Source organism: Labrus mixtus, chromosome 19, assembly GCF_963584025.1.
Source record: "Labrus mixtus chromosome 19, fLabMix1.1, whole genome shotgun sequence".
NCBI lineage: Eukaryota > Metazoa > Chordata > Actinopteri > Labriformes > Labridae > Labrus > Labrus mixtus.
This window is the reverse complement of record NC_083630.1, coordinates 5,803,256-5,821,725: the sequence shown is the minus strand read 5'-3', so window position 1 is coordinate 5,821,725 and position 18,470 is coordinate 5,803,256. Positions and strand designations below refer to the sequence as shown.

General features: G+C 42.1%; 1 protein-coding gene across 1 annotated transcript in view; it reads left to right on the top strand.

The window, feature by feature from the left end:
• Nucleotides 1–18,470, top strand: part of LOC132994630 (trichohyalin-like) — a 97,253-nt gene that overhangs the window by 55,305 nt on the left and 23,478 nt on the right. The window contains exons 11-21 of the mRNA XM_061065115.1: nt 2,103–2,186; nt 2,533–2,700; nt 2,828–2,911; nt 3,623–3,790; nt 5,618–5,836; nt 5,944–6,174; nt 8,575–8,676; nt 8,931–9,007; nt 9,249–9,393; nt 10,722–10,929; nt 17,456–17,540. Of these exons, the coding sequence (XP_060921098.1) occupies nt 2,103–2,186; nt 2,533–2,700; nt 2,828–2,911; nt 3,623–3,790; nt 5,618–5,836; nt 5,944–6,174; nt 8,575–8,676; nt 8,931–9,007; nt 9,249–9,393; nt 10,722–10,929; nt 17,456–17,540 (1,571 nt within the window). The remainder of the gene's footprint in view (nt 1–2,102; nt 2,187–2,532; nt 2,701–2,827; nt 2,912–3,622; nt 3,791–5,617; nt 5,837–5,943; nt 6,175–8,574; nt 8,677–8,930; nt 9,008–9,248; nt 9,394–10,721; nt 10,930–17,455; nt 17,541–18,470) is intronic.

The following is an 18,470-nucleotide window of genomic DNA, read 5'->3' as shown; positions in this document are numbered from 1 at the left end:
GAAAGCAAACAAGAGAAAGAAAAAGAAGTCAGAAAAAGTCAACATGGGAAGGTAGCTGAGCAGAAATGTGTCGCGTCGTTGAAGCCTTAAAGGTTGAACTTGGACAAACATCGCTCCTGCTCACAATGCTTCACACAACCATCAGAATAGCTTACTGATTTTTTTTTTTTTTTGCTTTCTCTCTTGATCGCCCTTATTGCTCGTTGCTTTTCTTGCCTTGCCACTTCTCACTTTCATCCCTCCTCTGTCTCCGCTCCCCCTCCACCACCCTCCACCCCCAACTGTTCAAATATTATTTCTCCCCCTTCTGTCGTCCTCTCCCCCCCTTTTTTTTTTCTCTCTCCTCCCTCTCTTTATCTTGTCATTGCCTGTCAGTAGGGATTCTATCGGCGCAGAGTGTTGTGTGCGTGCGTATCTGTGAACACATTGAGACTGAGATACACTTAAGAGCTCATTGATTTAAAAATACCTTCGATATTGGAGGTCCCCTCCTGCAGATCCGTTCAGAAGCTTATCACACACACACACACACATAGACATCCACGTAGAGATATGCATAAACCAAAGCTCCACTCCAAAGTTTCTCCTTAAACTTTGTGATTGACCTAGTTAGTGTGTCGTTTTGACAAGTTGTCTGTTTTGACACGACATCCTCGGGTGTTTATCAACATCCATTCTGCCTATCACACTTTCACATGGGGAATTCACACACACACATTTACACTTTAAAGTTAAATCAAGCTCAGACTTAAAAAAAAAAAAAAAAAACGGGCAGGAAGTGAGTATTGTGTTTGCTGTGGTTAAGTGAATTGTCTTGATTTTGTGGTTTGATTGAAACTTTGATTGTTTTTGTTCTATTTTATCCAAAGTCCATAAATGCAAAACACAATCCGCATTACTGACGTCCGAGCGACTACCTATAAGAACGCTCTGAGAGTGTTTCTATAGGCGATCATTTGTGATGTTGTTGTTCTTTTTTCTCTTTCTTTCCCCTCCTTTTTTTTTTTTTTTTGCCATAGCTCAGGTTTAGTGTGTTTAGCGAGCATGGCCGCTGACAGGCAGAGGTGAGAGGTCAAAGAGCCAAGTTAACTCCATCAATCCCCATGGACAGTTACAAACGAGCCCTCAACTCTGGCCAAAACAATCCCTGGATCATGCAGGAGGCAGCGAGGGAGGGAGGGAGGGGTGGAGGGGGCGAGAGCGAGGGAACATTTTACTCAGTTTGACACGAGGAGCTGTTATGTTTATGTGTAAAACTGAAAAAAAAAAAGAATACACCAAAATTGCCTTTATTTATGGAAATATCATAGTCATTAATGTGAAGTCCTTACATGATATATTTTACGTGATAGATCTCTATTGTTCAGAAACGAGACTGCCTCTTTATTAGATTTTGGTTTTCCTATTAACATCATAAAACTTCAAGAAAAACCCTGAGTGTTTGAGTGAGACAATATTGAAACACAAGTGCTTATATAAATATTTTCAGTAACTTAATCGGCTCAAAACTGTCTGCACGTAACAGCAGTTACTTTTCCATTTGGACTGACCCGGACACGGAGAACAACCTTGACGAGATTCAGACTCTGTGAACAAACACAGAGGGGATAAAAACAGTCAAAAAACATTTCCTCACAAAACCTGTGAGGAATCACACCCACATGAACACACGTGCGCACACACACACACGCATGCACGCACACACACACACACACGCACACACACATTTGGCAGAGAATTGAAGTGGGTAATTAGGAGAGGTCACCAAGGGAACAGACAAACACAAGCGATTGTCAGACACACTGTATACTCATGAGAAGCGTACACACAAGCGTTTCTCTCTGTACGTATCCTCACCCACCCACCGCCAGCGTTACCTAAACACAAATATATGAAAACAAGACTGAATATTTTATCTCAAGTTTTGTAAACAAGGACCCGAGTTCCTCTGTTTTCAGAGATGCAGCTTGTTAAGATATGATTCACTGCATTTTTTTTTCAAAAATAACATCAAAAAGGACGCTACGGCTGCAGCTACAGCACCGTCCAACAACAACAGCATAAACCGGATAATATATGTTTTTTTTTTATATTTATTCCAGAACCACAAAAAGGACAATAAGATATGTGCGCTGGTGAAAGCGCTCACGGAGAGTGAGAGGCTCCACTCTGAATGTCAGAAAGAGGTAAAAACAACTTCATTATACCCCAAATGTTTTAATCCCCATGATTCCAATTAATGTTAACGATGTTAACTGAATATTTGATTGCTCGTTCCCTTGTCAGATAAATTAAGTTACTGTTATATTCATTTGATAATAGAAACAAAGATCAGAATTTAATTATACTTTTCTTGCATGGCATGTTAATTGGTGAGGAGTACGCTTTGTGATCAAAGAATTACACGTTTTATTACTTGTGCTTATCAGACTGTTATTTAAAGCTATTTTCTCGTTGTCCTAATGTGTGCGGTGCAGTGCTGTGGGAGCGGAGCAATGATCGAGTGGCTTAATTTTATTGCATATTTCCCAGTTGCTCCGACGAGAGAAGGCGTCAGAGAAACTGTGCGAGGAGAGGGATGAGCTTAGAGCCAAGATGGACGACCGGAGCAGGGAGTGTGTCCACCTCAACCAGGCCCAGGAGAGACTGGAGGCTGATTTGGCTCTGAGCCATGAGAAACTCCACACCTTGCACCTGGAGGTCCATCTCTCCCTGTTTCCGAGTGCACGTTGTTTGTGTGTACATGCATGCTTAGGTCAGAGCCATGCGGCAAGATCTCATGGTGATAACCAAATACGTGCTTTAAGTGTGTTCTCTGTGTGTTCAGGTTCGCAGCAGGGATCAGCTCATCCTGCAGTTGAGAGCTGAAATGAAATCAGCAGAACAAAAATACCAAAGCACACAAGAACAGGTGAGGTAGCTTTTTGTTTCTGTGTATTTATTTTTCATTTCTCTTTTATTTCCCTCTGACTTTTTGTTTTCCCATTTTCTTTCCAGGTGAAAAAAAAAAAGTTACATTTATATCTCAGATTTACCTTTTTCTTTGAGAAAACGATAGCTTTTTTTTTTCTGTTTAACTTCTTTTTCTGGGATTTTTAAATTTGTCTCAAGGCTTAAATTCCTTTCTCGGTAGTACAACACGGATTTTGAACCTGTCTTTTTCTATTTTTTTTTTTTTTTTTTTTGCCTTTCATATGTTCAGGCGAGGTTGAGTGAGCACCCTTGTGTTGTTGTTGTTTTTTTCCCCTGCAGTGACCTGTTTTACACCCACAGAGTTGCACACATCCACTCGAGGGAAGTGCCCAAACCAGCAGCAGTCTTCTACTGTTTGGCTACCGAGCAGCTCCATTAGAGCAGTGGGAGTTGAAGCTCTTTGCTCAAAGGCTCCTCGAAAGATGCTGCTAAGGAAAAGGGGAATCGTTACTCATTCATGTCTGCTGTGCCCACATTTTCCCAGCTGGTCCTCAGACTAAACTGGGATACTCTCTGACTCAAACCTGATTCCCTCACTTTTTTTTTTCTGTCAGTCTAGGGGGACTTTATATGCTTATCAAGTTTTTCCAATTTCATCCTTTGCAATCTCTCTCTCTCTTTCTCTCTCTTTCTCTGTCTTCCTCTTCAGGTGGCAGCACTGGAGGGTGAGGTGAGACGCTTGAAATGCAAGGTCAGAGGACACCAGGATGAGGCCTGTAAGTTAAACCAAAAGGTCAGAGATATCGAGCGCCTTAAGGCCCAGATGGAGAAAGACCAACAGCAGCTCCAAGATCAACTCTGCACTAGTGAGCAACAGGTAAGGAAGACCTCTCTCCTCGCTCCTCTTCACCTTTACTCATCTCCACCTCCACTACAGGTGAAATGTATTGTGAAATCTATAGATCAGAAGAACTCCTGACCTGGAAGCTGTGAAACAGACCTACGAGATTTGAAGCAGGTTAAAGCAGAACAACTCTGAGCAGAGACAAATTCAGAGCAGGCTGAACTACTGAGAGGTCACAAAGCTTAAGGATAGTTTAAGTCAGCAGCACAAACCCGCAGAACAGCCAAAGTCTTTTGAGTATTGAGTCGTCAGAGAGTGAACCAAAGATCTGAATGTGAGCGGTTAAATCACAGCAGACAATCAAATAGTCTTCTGCAGGAGCGACAAACTACCCATGTGCATCAGACGAAGCTTTTTGTCGCAACTTACATACTGTATGTTGCCTTCTAGATCATCTGTATTAACAAACAAACAAAAGACAGAATGACCTGTTGTTTGTCAGCCTCTCACAGCCAATTGGACACATTATAAAAGCAGAACGGAAAGATAAAAGAGAGACGCGGAGAATTAACTTATTATCATCCGAGGGTCGTCTTGGGTTGTCATGTGTCAGCCATAAATACACAAATAAGCGGCCAAATGAGGGTCAACGCGATGTGTTTTCCATCATGTTTAATGAGGGCTGTGTGTTTCTCCAAAGCACAAGCTCCTGATTATGGTCACAAGAAAGCCATGGTATTCCCATTAAGCCTTATTAGAGGGCCTTTCATCCAGTGACAGACAGCAAAAACTAAATCAAACGTTGCTACACATTTAAAGGAAAGAAGTACCATTGAAAAAAAAAAAAAAAAAAAAAAGAGCAAATATCATATGCATCTGAAATAGTTCAAGTTAGCGCCTAGCAACGGGCTAAATGAGTGTATTACATAGTGTGTTTTTTTTCTCCTGTTACCTTGGATAACCTCAGTGAAAAACAATCACCTGCACACTCTCAGTTTTAAGCATTCCACACATACGCTAATACACCTACTCAGGTTGTTCAGATTTTGACTCTAGAGGAGAGAATGAAAGTTGATGGTGCTACTCCACCCTCTCCTCTCCTCTCCTCTCCTCTCTCTGGTTTGTCTCTTTCTCCCTCTGCATGAGCAATTTTTCCACTCAGTCATGCTGCCTCCTACCCACTGTTATAGTCCTAGATGGGCCCAGCTAATCCCTGGTTAAACCAAGCTGCAGTGAACCGCTGAAATCTAACTAGTTGGCTGTCATTAGCCGTAAAACCCTCATGTTCTGATCCAGATTATAGCCGGATTAACGTGGATGAACTCAAGCTGAGTGTTGGGAGCGGGTTTAACTTTCTCAACCTCTCCGCTTGAAAGGTGAGCCACGGTAGGATTCCTTGTGTAACACCCAGATTAAGCTCGGTTTCACTTCCTGGGTTCCCCCCTTTCATTATCAGCGAGGATATTGTGGAGCAGCACGTTACATTAGACAAACTAGCACGCGTCTGTCTTTCACCTTTTTCAGCCAACCTTCAATCAAGAAGAGGCATCATGTCAAGTTTTCTGTTTGGTTATTTAGTGCTATGGCGATGAGACTGAGAGTTGCATCTTTTAAGTGTTTCACCAAGTTTATGTATTCCTACGTTTCAGAGCTTTATTGTCATTTTCTAGATTAAATAAGTCAGTTGAAGTTTTCAGAAAATTTCCCCTATAAGTACGGGGAGTAAAACCCCCCTTGAAATGAAACCGTCTTTCGGTCACTCCACCAATCCTCACAGATTTAAAACTAAACTAAAGAGCCACAGTTTTTTTTTCCTTTCTTGTCACTATTTACGCTTCACTTCACTGTGTTTGCCTTTAGGTGCAGACATTTGAAGGGAAGCTCAAGAAGCAGGAGGCTGAGATGGAACTTCTTCAACAGCAGCTAAAAGGAGCCGAGGAGGCGCTGAAAGATGCCGGTTCACAAAAAGAAACGGTCTCCGTTTTTAAACAGAAGTACACTGCAGCTATAGAGAAGGTGCATAGGGTGCAAGGGCGGGTGGAACTCTTGGAAGAGGAGCTACGGTATTCACAACAACAGGTAGATCATGGTTTACAGTGGTTATGCAAGGGGGCTTCATTCCTGAATGTGAAGGTGCAGTCCACAATTCTGCCATTTGTCTTTACTCACAATGTCAAATCTCACAGCTAACAGACTCCAGATCAGCAACTCATTCTGTGAAGGAAGAGCTAGCAGAGATGATGCAGAGACACCAGGAAAAGGTTGGCCAATGGGAATACTCGCAGGAGGCTCTTGACCAGCTGACGGATGAGCTCCAGGTCAATCAGAATCTACTGAGAGAGAGTCGTCAAGAAGTGGACCATCTTAGAGGCCTGATAGGATCCGTGCAGGAGCAGGTGGACACACTGAAACAACAGGTTAGGAGAAGACTGTACATATCACAGTGGTGTATGTAGACATGAGGATAACACAGAACACAAAAACACATTCAGTATAATGATGATGACACGCCCTAACCTGATTTCAACAAGGGATTTCTTTCATTTCAACATTTATAACACATGAATGCTCCTGCAGCTCCAGCTCCTGCAGCCACATGTCCGATGCGTCCTTGGGCAAGACACTTCTACCAAATTTGCTCCCACTGCTTCGTCGGCAGTGTATGAATGATAGATAGATAGATAGATAGATAGATAGATACTTTATTGATCCTGAGGGAAATTCAAAGCATCCAGTAGCAGGTTACAAAGACGTACATGACATGAAACATTTGTTACAAATTAAACCACAAAACCGACGCCCCCCTCCCATACATATATATTAACCCCAAAAAAGATTTAAAGAATACCCCTAGATGAATCAAACTTAAACTGTGCAATTAAAAATAGACTTAAACAAGAAATGTACATAACCCGTGCAGGGATAAAAATATATGTGTAATTTAAACAAGAAACTATAAACAGTTGAGGAAAAAAATCTGTAATTAAACCTGAATATAAAAAATAAAAATAAAAAAGTGTATGAATGTGTGTAAAAGAATGAGTATAAATGGGATTAGTTACTTGTGATGGACTCTTTACTCAGCAGCCTCTACCATCAGTGTGTGAATGTGTAGATGTGACCTGCGGTGTAAAAGCACTTTGAGTAGTCAGAAGACTAGAAAATAAATATATAAGCTCAAGTCCATTTACCATGGAAAACGTGTGTTTAGTGTTTATGTTAATTCCATGTATGTAACTTAATATCTCTAAGTAACAAGTCATTAATGAGGTCACTTTTCAGATGCTCAGTGGTAACATAGGCTGTGAGACGATGACCAGACCTGCGTCTGATCTCAACTTCAGAAACGTTTTCTTCCTTTGATTGTTGCTCCTCTCTTTTTAATGATGCAGTTTTCATGCAGCTCCACGTAAGTTCTCAACAGGAGACTTTACAGTGCATGAATCACTGTTTGCTGTCGCTGTGTGTTTCTGCATGGGCTCCAAGGTGCTTGCCAGCTCCATTAATACTGTGTGAGCAATGTCTCATTGTACGAATGTGTGCACGCGTGTGTGTGTGTGTGTGAACAAATTGTGCATGTGTGCAGTGGCGTGTGTCACTTAATCTTTTCTCCTTTTCTTTTTTTTTTCTTTCTGTTTTATATTTACTACGTCAGGCAACAAATGAATCATCTTTATTACGCAGAAATTTAATTTGGATGAACTTAACTGCTGCCGCCAAGGTCAGACGGGCAGAATGTCATTTTAATCCAATCAACTTTAATCTGTTGGTTATAAAAGAGTTAGGCTGTTGAAGAATGGCTGTATCTCAGGCCCTTTATTACGCCGGCTAATGACTTTGATTGTGAGGCGCCTATCAAGGGGTTAGGAGCTCTTATGGAGCTCCTCGTTCCTGCTAATTCTCCACCTCATGCCACTGTTGAGCTCAGCTAACCCTAAAACCTCTCATGACTCTATGCCCTGTTTACCGCAAAGTCCATTTTGAAAAAAACAAGTGATTTACTTTTATATTTTAAAGTTATGGCATTTCATATTTCAGCACAAATGAAAAAAGGAAACAAAACGTACGCAGTAGCTTCTCATGCTATCTTAATGCTATCTCCATTATAGTACATTTGTATTCTGATGAGGGAATATTTCACTATAGTGTAAAGATGAATACTAGAAGACAAGTCCAATTCCTTCGCTTTCCTACAAAGATGTCTACTTTTAAATTAGTGACATCATTTGCCTATATAAAGGACAGCAGTAATAGACTAAGATGGAGAGCAGTGATACATTTAGCAATACATTTAGAATGAGCTGCATGGTCTTCTTTTTCTTTTTTCGAGAAGATATACATTTGTAATTAAGAGAACAGTGCTGAATCTGCAGGCGCTATTGCCTTTGAAAGTTTCCCTTTCAGAAGGACTTGTTAATGTGCTCGCTGCGCGTTTGGTAAGCTGTGCTTAGAACATCGAGGCCGTATGTCTCTGTGCTCTGCGATGCAACAAATCAACTCACAAATCAGTGTTTGGCATAATGATGTGTCCCCTTAATGGCACATCAGAGTCATTATCATTCATTAGGTAATCAAAAATGCACATCATCTGTTGACATGGAGTTCATTAACAATGTAACCTTTTAGGATTTATTTATTCAAACAGTCAGGTTTAGATCAGTTGTCGTTTGCTTTTTGGGGGGGTTACATTTTCAGTGATACAGTAGAAGAAGCTAAACTAAAAAACAAATGTATTTGTTAACATGACAGTTTTTTTTTTAATTTTGAAGTGTTTCCTTCCTGCTCTGTCTGTTTAACTTGCTCTCTCCACTGTGTAGAAAAAAGTGTTGGACAGCGACCGACGGCTGTATCAGCAGCTTCACTCTCACTCCGACGAGGAGTATCTCCGCCTGCTGCAAGACAGACAGCAGCTGCAGCAGGTAAATTGATGCTCTGCTCCATTCCACACTGTAAGGTTACACATTAAGAATCACTCTTTGTGTTTACTATCATCACACCAAGCCAGAGGAAGTGAACAAGTACTTCCATGCTGTAGAGAAAAATACTGCACGGACCAAATAGAACTGAATGCAGAATTAGACCTGCAGTTAGGTATTGTCTGAAAAAAGTGCAACATTCAAGCTCTCACTTTGTTCTTCATCTCTGTGTGTGTGTGTGTGTGTGTGTGTTTCAGCGGTGTGCCTTGCAAGTTGAGCGCCATGCAGAGTCTGAAAAGGCTATTCTTCAGATGAAGTCAGAGCTGGAGAGACAGTATATAAACTCTCATTCTCCTCTGTTCATCCTGGTCTCTGTCCTTGTCTCCTCTCTTGTGCCCTTCCCATCTGCCTCCACCCCCTACTATTCTTTACACAGCCAACACATAAGGCACACTGTATTACTACATGGGGAAAAATGTTTGTCACGTACATATTTTCCCTTTCCTCTGTTCATTGATGTTATTTACTCCTTAAACAGCAGTTTGGACAGGTTCTCTCTTCTCTGCTTTCTACAGAGCTTGGGAAAAAGCGGCTCTTAAACAGAGCCTTGTTGCATCCAACCACACCCACATGAGCGATCGCACCCGGCTGGAACAAGAAGTACTTTGTCTAAAAAAGGAAGTAACGCGCTTAGAGGTGGAGCTGGAGGACAACCAAAAGGTATTAGAGTATCATGCATCTCCTGATCCGTCCTCTAATTGAGAGACGGACGTATTATTTTGACCTTTTTTTCCCTCCTCTTCCTTCTTCAACTCACAAGCCTCTTCCTCTTGTCCTACAATGTTGCCCACGCCTGCTTCTCATGCTGAGAACAAGAGCTGGAGACCAAACATAAGTTCCCAAAGAGGAGTACTCAACCCACCTCCGCCTGCACCACACACACACACACACACACACACACACACACACACCCACCACTCATGTGATTGTCCCGTGATTGCCTGGCAGAAACAAATTGCCTCGCCATTAATTAAAGCACCAAACGTGCCAAGGCTGGTGAAATTGACTCCAATTAAGAGCTCAATGGGACACTAAATATTCAAATTACTCAAAGTGGTGACTGTAGCCTGGCAGTGTGCCAACAACGCTGGCAGTCATAGAGTCATTGTGTGTGTGTGTGTGTGTGTGTGTGTGTGTGTGTGTGTGTAGGGGAGAGTGGGAACACTTGAGTTTACACGTTAATTTGTACGTCCTTTGGCACATACAAGTGATGGCATGTCATGCTTCCCAAGATCATAAGCATGCACACACACACACATATGCTCTGGAAAACATCAAGAAGAAATCGTAAGAATCTATGTGATCCAAATCTGTAAAATATTCAATAAACATTTATATACTTAAAGATCTATTTTTTCTTCAGTTTCATATTCAAAATCAAACTGTATTTAAAAAAAAATAAAAAGCATTGATCAGAATGAGCTCTTAAAGCATTTTGGGTAAACCACCTAGAAGTATACGTTCTTCAAATGTTTGTAAAAGCACCCAGAATGCAACAGTGCAACCGCTCATTCACCAATGGTCAGCATGTGTCTGTTTAGTGTTTGTGATGTGTGAACAGAAACTCACACAAACCTGCCGTGAAGGACTTTTCAATAATTCTGCGATATGCAGAGATGTCTGCTGTTTGCCTTCCAGACCCTCTCACACATTTTATTTGCCTCAGCCAAACAGCTCAGACATGGTTTTGAAGTTTGCATCCAAGGCGATGTAAGAAATGCCCACTACCTTTTTTTCCTCTCCAGCTATATGGCTTAGGTAAATATGTATTTCATATTTTAATGTTTCAGTCAAGGTCTCCCATGAATAAAAGCAAATGTAGGCAGGTAGAAAACAAAATCAAATAAAAGGTCGTCCACAATACACATTTTAGGCTCCCTTTGATGCAAACTGTGAAGTGCATTTCAGACGCGAACTAGCGAGACACTTAAGGATGGAGATCATGTTCACTTACTCGCTCTTCCTCTTGGCCTTCACCTGTTCCGCAGGTACATGCAGCACTTCTCTGTCAATCGGAGGAGGAGCTGAAGGAGGCCGAGCGAGAGGCGGCGAGAAGGAGCAGCGAGCTGGACGTGCAGAGGGAAGAGTTGGAGGAGGAGATGAGGAGCGCCGTCAGAGAGAAACAGAGGCTGAGCTTTCAGAGCAGGCAGTCGAGACGAGAGCTGGAGGAGCTACGACGTACGCACCAAGTGACAGGTAACAATAATAGTCATTGTATGCAAACACTTTATTTTTTTTTAAGATTTATTTTTGGGCGTTTTGTGCCTTTATTAGAGAGATAGGACAGTGGATAGAGTCTGAAACCAGGGAGAGAGAGAGTAGGGAATGACACCACCAACGCCCCATGCAAACAGTTTTTTTATTTATTCAAGATATCAGTCAACTTTAATCAGCTGTATAAATAAACCATTCCTCTACAGCCACATTAATATTCTATAATTAACGCGCCTTTGACTGAAGTCTGGGGCAAATTTTCAAAACTAAAAAACTGCAAATTCTTTTTTTTACAATGCTGAACTTTGGGCAGCGTTGTGTGAATCAGAAGCATATAGCGTGCTAGAGGTGCTGTACAGTGTGCTGTGCCTTTTGTAGAAGATCCAGCCACACTGCTGTTAGCGCAATCAGTTAGTTTAAATTAGCCAGCAGCGGTCCAGGAATGTGGTGATTCAGTCGCTCGCTGTCTGCAGGCAATGTTTAACTCACACAATATACGCATACACACTGAAGATAGAGGTTTGATTTAATGGCGCACAGCTATAGCTGTATGGTAATGATCTGGTATGTGTGTGTGTGTGCGTGTGTGTGTGTGTGTGTCCATTGGTGGCCTTTGTAGTAGTGTGTCAGTGCAGGAATGGTGATGGCTGGGTCTCTCTGGGCACAGAAATGTCTCATTAAGAATTAACGTACACATCTACGGTCACGCCAGGCAAACACCTCACATACACACATGCGCACACAGCCATTTCTCCCAACTCCCACAGCTTTAATTAGCACATACACATTGACTCTCCGAGGTACAAACACACACACGCACACACACACGCTCACCTATTGTCCGCAGAGAGATGAATCTGAGGTCTCTCTCTGTGGCAGACAGTGGCTGGCTTGCTCGGTGAACACTGCTCATTAACAAGATAGAGACAGAAGGACAACGCTGTGTAGCTTGGCCTTTTGTCTGTGATCAAAACGCATTCCCTCAACTCTACGCTCCACACAAAACCACATATTATTCAGCTTTTACCTTCAGCGAATATACAATCCAGCGGCGCAAAACCTGTTGTAATGACTTAAGAAGAATAAAGATGCATTATTGTAACAAAGGGGGCATTGTTTACCTGGATATAGCAGTGGCCTGAATAGACTGGGTGAGGAGTTAGCTTGATGAACAAAAGGCCTTTTTATTAACACGACGCCCTTGTCGAGGTGCTTTCTCTCTTATGAAAACATCGCCTTGAGTGGTGATGATTCTCTTTGATCCTTGATAAACAGTAGATTTGGTTGAAGACGGACTGGATTGTGAAAAATGAACAGGTTAGAATGCAGACTGATAGAACAGTGTGGACCAAACAACAAATAATAGGAGAAGAAACAGGAATAGGCCGAAGTAAATTTCCATTCAAACCATAGATTTGAACTTTTATTTTATTACTTTTTGCCTTCTCTGAGATGTCTGTAAGATGACAGAATGCATTATTATATCGTCTGAGTTCTTTTTTAAAGGGATATTGTGAGACATCCACTGTGACAGTGTTGTTGAACATATATTTGGGTAACCTGAGTGTCTACTGACCCACAAAATGTGAAATAAACCCATCCAGTCCTTTTTTTGAAGTCTTACAACACAGAGACGAATGCTCTGTTTCAAATGTGCTCTCCTTGTGATGTCACAGTGGGATTCTGGTTAAAAAAAATCCCCTCCCCTCCCCTGGTATCTCCACTCGTGGACTCCAAACCCAGCCTAGAACAAAACTTTTGCGCAGGTCTGCCATTTTTATTCTCGCTGCAGAGGAGTGATGTCTAAAACTCGGGGGGGGGGGGGGGGGGGTCATTGCATTTAAAGAGACACACTCACCACACTCTGAGAGAGCTGGTTTATACGGGGTCACAATCCTCCTCTGGTGCTTGATTCATGTTATATTTTGACCAAAGCACAGCACAGATGTTTCATTTAGACCACAGGGGGACTGTTTGAAAAGCTGGAAAAGGGATATAATATGTCCTCTTTAAAGGTATTTGGCATTTTTGTTGTCTCTATCGGATCATTTTTTACATGTTAAGCTGTTTTTCTTACGTCAGCCTGATAGTATCTTCCCTTAATTCCATAATGTTGACTAGAAATACACAAATCTGTAGCCAGGATGTGATGGATATTACATTAAAAAGGTCTCCAAGGCCATTTAGAAGGAATGTGAAAGGAGGAAAGAATACGAGGACAGGAGGATGTGTTGGGAACCAGCAGAGTGTCATGTGGATGAGATTGAAGCGTGTGAAGGCAGCTGGATTCAATCAGATTGTGGCAGGAGAGGCTGAGGAGACAGGAAAGAAAGGGGGAGGAGGGTGATTAAAAATGGTAGGAAAAAAAATTAAACTTGTCGTATGATTCAAATTGACTGTCACTCTTTGACAGTGTGCATTTTCTGTCTGAGTCTCAGTAACAACACTTGATACACTACTGATGACGCTCATGGAATTTGAGGGTGCGTACAGTCGTCTCTTTGCAGCACCTACAGTTATGTGTTTCTGAACAGCTGATTTGTTGAAGGATCATGTTGAACTCTTTGCCACGACATGCAGACTGCATATAGAAAGACATGAATACGTGGAGCTTCCTTGTACTTGTAATGGTCGTTTCAATACCAAAATCTTGCCAGCGTACTGTATAAGTGCAGCGCTCTCTCTTATCATACATGTCAGCTTTTGGTTCAAAATATGATTGAAGGGGCGCCGGAGGCCTGGTGGTTGGTTCTCTAACCCCACGTGCAGAGGCTGTAGTCCTCAAGGCGGGTGGCACCAGGTTCTGATCCGACCTGTGTCTCCTTTCCCACAGTGTTCTCCACTCTGATTTCTGACTGTCCAATGTTCTATCTCTATTTTAAAGGCTTAAGAGGCCAAAAATAGACCATTGAAAAAAGACTGAAGATCTGTAGTTCAGTACTTTTTAGCACAATTAATCATTGAAATTATGGAGAGTGTGTCGTTTAAAAACACACAGTAACAAAAAGTATCCACATTTTTGATCACCTTAATGGTAACTGTTACTGTAACGCTATTACAATGGTAAATGTAATAGCGTAAACAAAGCATGTGTGTTTGCTCTGAAGAGGGTGGTAAGTCTTTTGGAAGGAAATGTTTTCACAGCACCTACCTGCGACGTTCAAGCAGGGATAGATGTGTAAAATATTCAAATACGACCGATGGTGTCATCTTACATCTTAAATAAGATGTGTTGTTAGGCTGGCCGTAATGTGAAATAAATGCGATGCTGTGTGACGACAAATGAAATAACGGCGTAAACAAAAACACAATATCCATATTTCCACACTTCCACAGAAACAGAAATGTGATATTACCTCCCTTCTGTGCTGCTGATGTGCATCTGCCTAAAGATGATGAAATCATTATTGTGTGCCTGTTTGTGTGTGAGCATGTGCACATATGTGTGTGTGTGTGTGTGTGTGTGTGTGTGTGTGTGTGTGTGTGTGTGTGCTGCTATCCAACCTGGATCCCTGGACGCACACGTGCACAGGCCTCTCTCCTCCAATTCACCTCTATTACTAGCTATAATCCCATTTCACACTCTATCGATCCCCAAAACTGTTGTTCACCGGAACCAGCAGCAAACACTGGCATTTCTCCCCATCATTTCACCACCATTGTTCTTTATTACACAAAGAAGCCCCCCTTTTGTCTCAGAGCAAACTCTGCCCCGCTGAAATATGAATTATAAATGTATGGCTAATAAAAGAGAAGGGGGTAAAAAAGAGAGAGAGAAGGGGAGAGAGATAGAGATAGAGAGAAGTGGTTGGTAGAAACATCAGAGAAAATGACTCCTTTACAAGAGTCTATTGATCAGTTTCTATCAAAGGGGGATGTCAGACATGAGATTACCTGGCAGTTTGAGCATTAGGTGCCGTGTGTTATAGCCCCGGGCCCTTGTAGCGCTGCCAGAGGATTGTAAATAAAGCGGAGAGGAGAGAGCAAGAGGGGAGTGTGTTGGGGTGTATGTGTGTGTGTGTGTGAGTTTGTAGATCTGTGTGTCAGTCTTTGTCTTTGTTAGTGTTCACAGTTGTGTGCATTCAATTTTTTTTTTCTTCTCTCGGTGTATTTGTGTGCATGACGTTGTGCGGCTGTCTGCCGGCACCTTTTGGCTTATACCCAAAAGCAGTGTTGCAAGCCCGTGAAACTTCAGAAAGAGAGTGAAGGAGTCTTGGGAGGCTTTGGGACGTCTCCCGGGAGCACCTTAGCCCGCTACGAATCCCCCAACAAAGCCAAAGGAAGCCCCTATGAAGCCTTATGAAGCTTTTATGAGGGCCGGGCAGGGCCCAGCCTTGCCCCAACTACTGATTCAGGGTTAGCCAGGTTCTCTTCCTTCTCATGTTAAAGGTTAGCTGTGAGAGCGGGGTAATCTGACTGTAGATCTGTGATTATAGACTGATGCTGCATGATGGGCTTTGAAGCTTGTATGAAGGCATTGAGAGGGAGAGAGACTGAGAGAGAGTCAGATTATGGAATAATGTCAGACCTTAAGTTGTGAAGCCTGACTAAAACGGTCAAGAAAGTGAGAGAGTCAGCGACCCAAGATCTTAGATTGAGCGCTAATGTCATAACTTAGCTTGTGAAGCCTCTAAAAACAGGTCATATAACATCCCAGACCTCAGAGTATGTGCTACTACCCTTACTTAAGCTATTAAGGAAAACTGATGTTCTCAAAATCCACAACCTCCTTTTGATCTTTCTTGGATGTGAAACATGTTGGCCCTCTTTGGTCATCAGTCCCCACAGAGCTAAATATTCTGCACATCTTATCTGTTTGTCTGTATCTGTGCTGCTGTTTACTTCACTTTTTCTCTCTGTTTTAATAACTCTACAATTTGTAAGTTTTGAGAAAGCTTTTCCCTTATTTATTTTCTTTCGTGTGTTTCAGCCGTGTGTGTGTGTGTGTGTGTGTGTGTGTGTGTGTGTGTGTGTGTGTGTGTGTGTGTGTGTGTGTGTGTGTGTGTGTTTTGCTGCAAATATATGTATTTGTGTAAACGGCCAGTCTATGAAGCTAATTGCTCTCTCTGTGGCCTCCCCTGGTGGGAGGTGTCACTGAGGTCACCTCAAAACTAATGACTTGAATGCGAATTTGATCGCCATTTCAAGTTTTCACATCTCTGCTTTATTGATTATTGAGATGCATGGCAAACTTTAACCTTGAGGTTCAGGAAAATAGCCAAGGTAAGGCACATAGACACACAAATAAAAGTGTTTGTGCATCGTTAAATATTTAGCAATTCCAGTTTGCTGCTTCAATTTTCCTCGGGCTTCAGTTAAACAGTTTGGAAGCTGCCGACCCATGAATTTATCATAGTTGTATTAAATGTGGATTTTCTTTTCTTTATTTCATCCTTTCTGGTATTGGTTTTAGCCCCCCCCCCCTCCTTTATTCAGACTGTCCCACCACTTCCATCACAGCGTGGTGCTTGGCCCTAAAAGCTTTACGGCAATACACATACAACATTTCTCTATTTCTATTTCGCACACTCAAATACACAAGCACACCTGCAAAGTCAAGGTCCGTCCTGTAAATATTCAACATGCACACACACACACACACACACCTCTACATATTCAGAGCACACATCTTCTCAATATTCACCAGCCTTGGTCACCGATGGCTGACAGTTTATGTTATATTCCGTGAATACTGAATTTAGTGAAAAGGTTTTAAGAGCTATGAAGAAACATTGACTCACAAAATAGCACACAGAATCCAAAATTTCAAACTAAAAAAAAAAAAAAACGGCCTGCAAAAGCTAACCTAACCAAGGAAGCAGTCTACTGGTTTATTATGCATTCGCTCAATGGGCTACACTACTAAGTGTAGGACAATGGGGTTTTATTGCATGTAGACGGAGCAGGCCGCTGAAAAGGGAATGTGATTGAAGGGATGCAGTCACAAGCACGAGCACAAGTGGCCTGCTCAAGGTAAAGAGTGCCATCTATTGACGATGTCGGGGAGCGCTTCTTTTGTCTCTCAACAAAAGGGCTGCAGCAGCGTCTCCGTGTAAGCAGTGCAATACTCTCTCTGCTTCCTTCTCTGCCTCTGAAAGGCACTCAGTGCCTCTTCTGTGGTGTAGGTCTTGGTTTTGCTTTGAAGAAGGGTTCATGGTTCATGTATTTTCCCACTCGTGCTGAACTTGATGGGAATCAATAACCACCTCTATGCAGATCTGTATTTTACATCCTTCTATTAAGCCTGGCCTGCTGGACGATGTGGAGTACTGTGTTAGTCTTAACTCATTATTCATATTCCCTTAAATGAATTAAAATAAAATATGAACTCAGCTTCTAAACCTATTTGACACAATTTCATTAATATCTCAACAGGAACATTTCTTCTTTCTTTCTTTCTTTTTGTCAGAAGACAATGTGAATAAGGCCTGCTCTCTAATGAATCAGTGTCTGAGGTGAACTGTTGCTCTTTATCTCACACTTCTCCTCCTCCCTCTCTCCTGCTCAGTGGAGGAGTTGGCAGCTCGTGCAGAGGAGGCGAGGCGGATGGAGGGGTGCCTGACTGAGGGAAAGCTAGCAGAGGAGAAAATCAGGTAAGGAAGGGGGGAGAAGGAAAGAAGCTTCTTCCCTTATCAAATCTCCTATCCACACCCGTGTAATCAAAAGCTTTAAGCTCCTTTTACATGTACAGTGCAATGTTTAACCATACATGTGTTGAACAGTGCAGCCTCAAATTCACGTGTTGTTTATGAGTCTACAAAGAAAAAATCCTAACTTATAGTTAGTTTAGTTTCTATGTATTTTTTTTTATTTTTTTCTGGAGATTTCTGTTTCTCTGTATGCAGAACAATCACAATGTGTACTGATGGGACACAGTAGGTTAGCAGATGTTAGGTCAGGGAGTCAGAGTTCAGAGTCGAGACCCCTGCATGACCCCTCTTGTGTCACCAGAGCTGCGGTGGTGACATCAGCAGGCATGTATCACCCAGTGGAGTGTGTGTTTGTGCGTCTGTTTGTGTGCTCATAGTTGTGGTTGTGGCTTTGGCTTCGACATGACCTCACTGCAACAACGGTCTCCGTCTTAGGGAGTTTCTCGGTTAAGTCGAGCCATGGAACATTTTTTTATCGTCAACCGACAATTTCAAACTGGGCATGGAGACTTCATAAGTAACATTCTGAATTATTAGACTTTATTACATTTTAAAGCAATTTTAAGCACCGAATGGTAAAACAATCGCTGTGTCCGCATATTACTCCCATTTGCAAAATCATGCTGTTTACTGTTAACCCAGTATTATCTAATAACTGCACAGACATGAAAGGTTTTTTAAGCAACAACACCATACTAATGGCTTCCATCTGTGCTGTGGGAAATCCCCTCCTTTCTCCACAGGATGCCTCCTCTCTTACTCTCCTTTCTCTCTCACACTCGCCTCGTCCTATCATGTGTTCTCTCCAAGGACCAATCAATCAGGCTCTTTCTTTCCTTTTGTTTCGGCCTCTACTTCAGCTTTTACCACCAC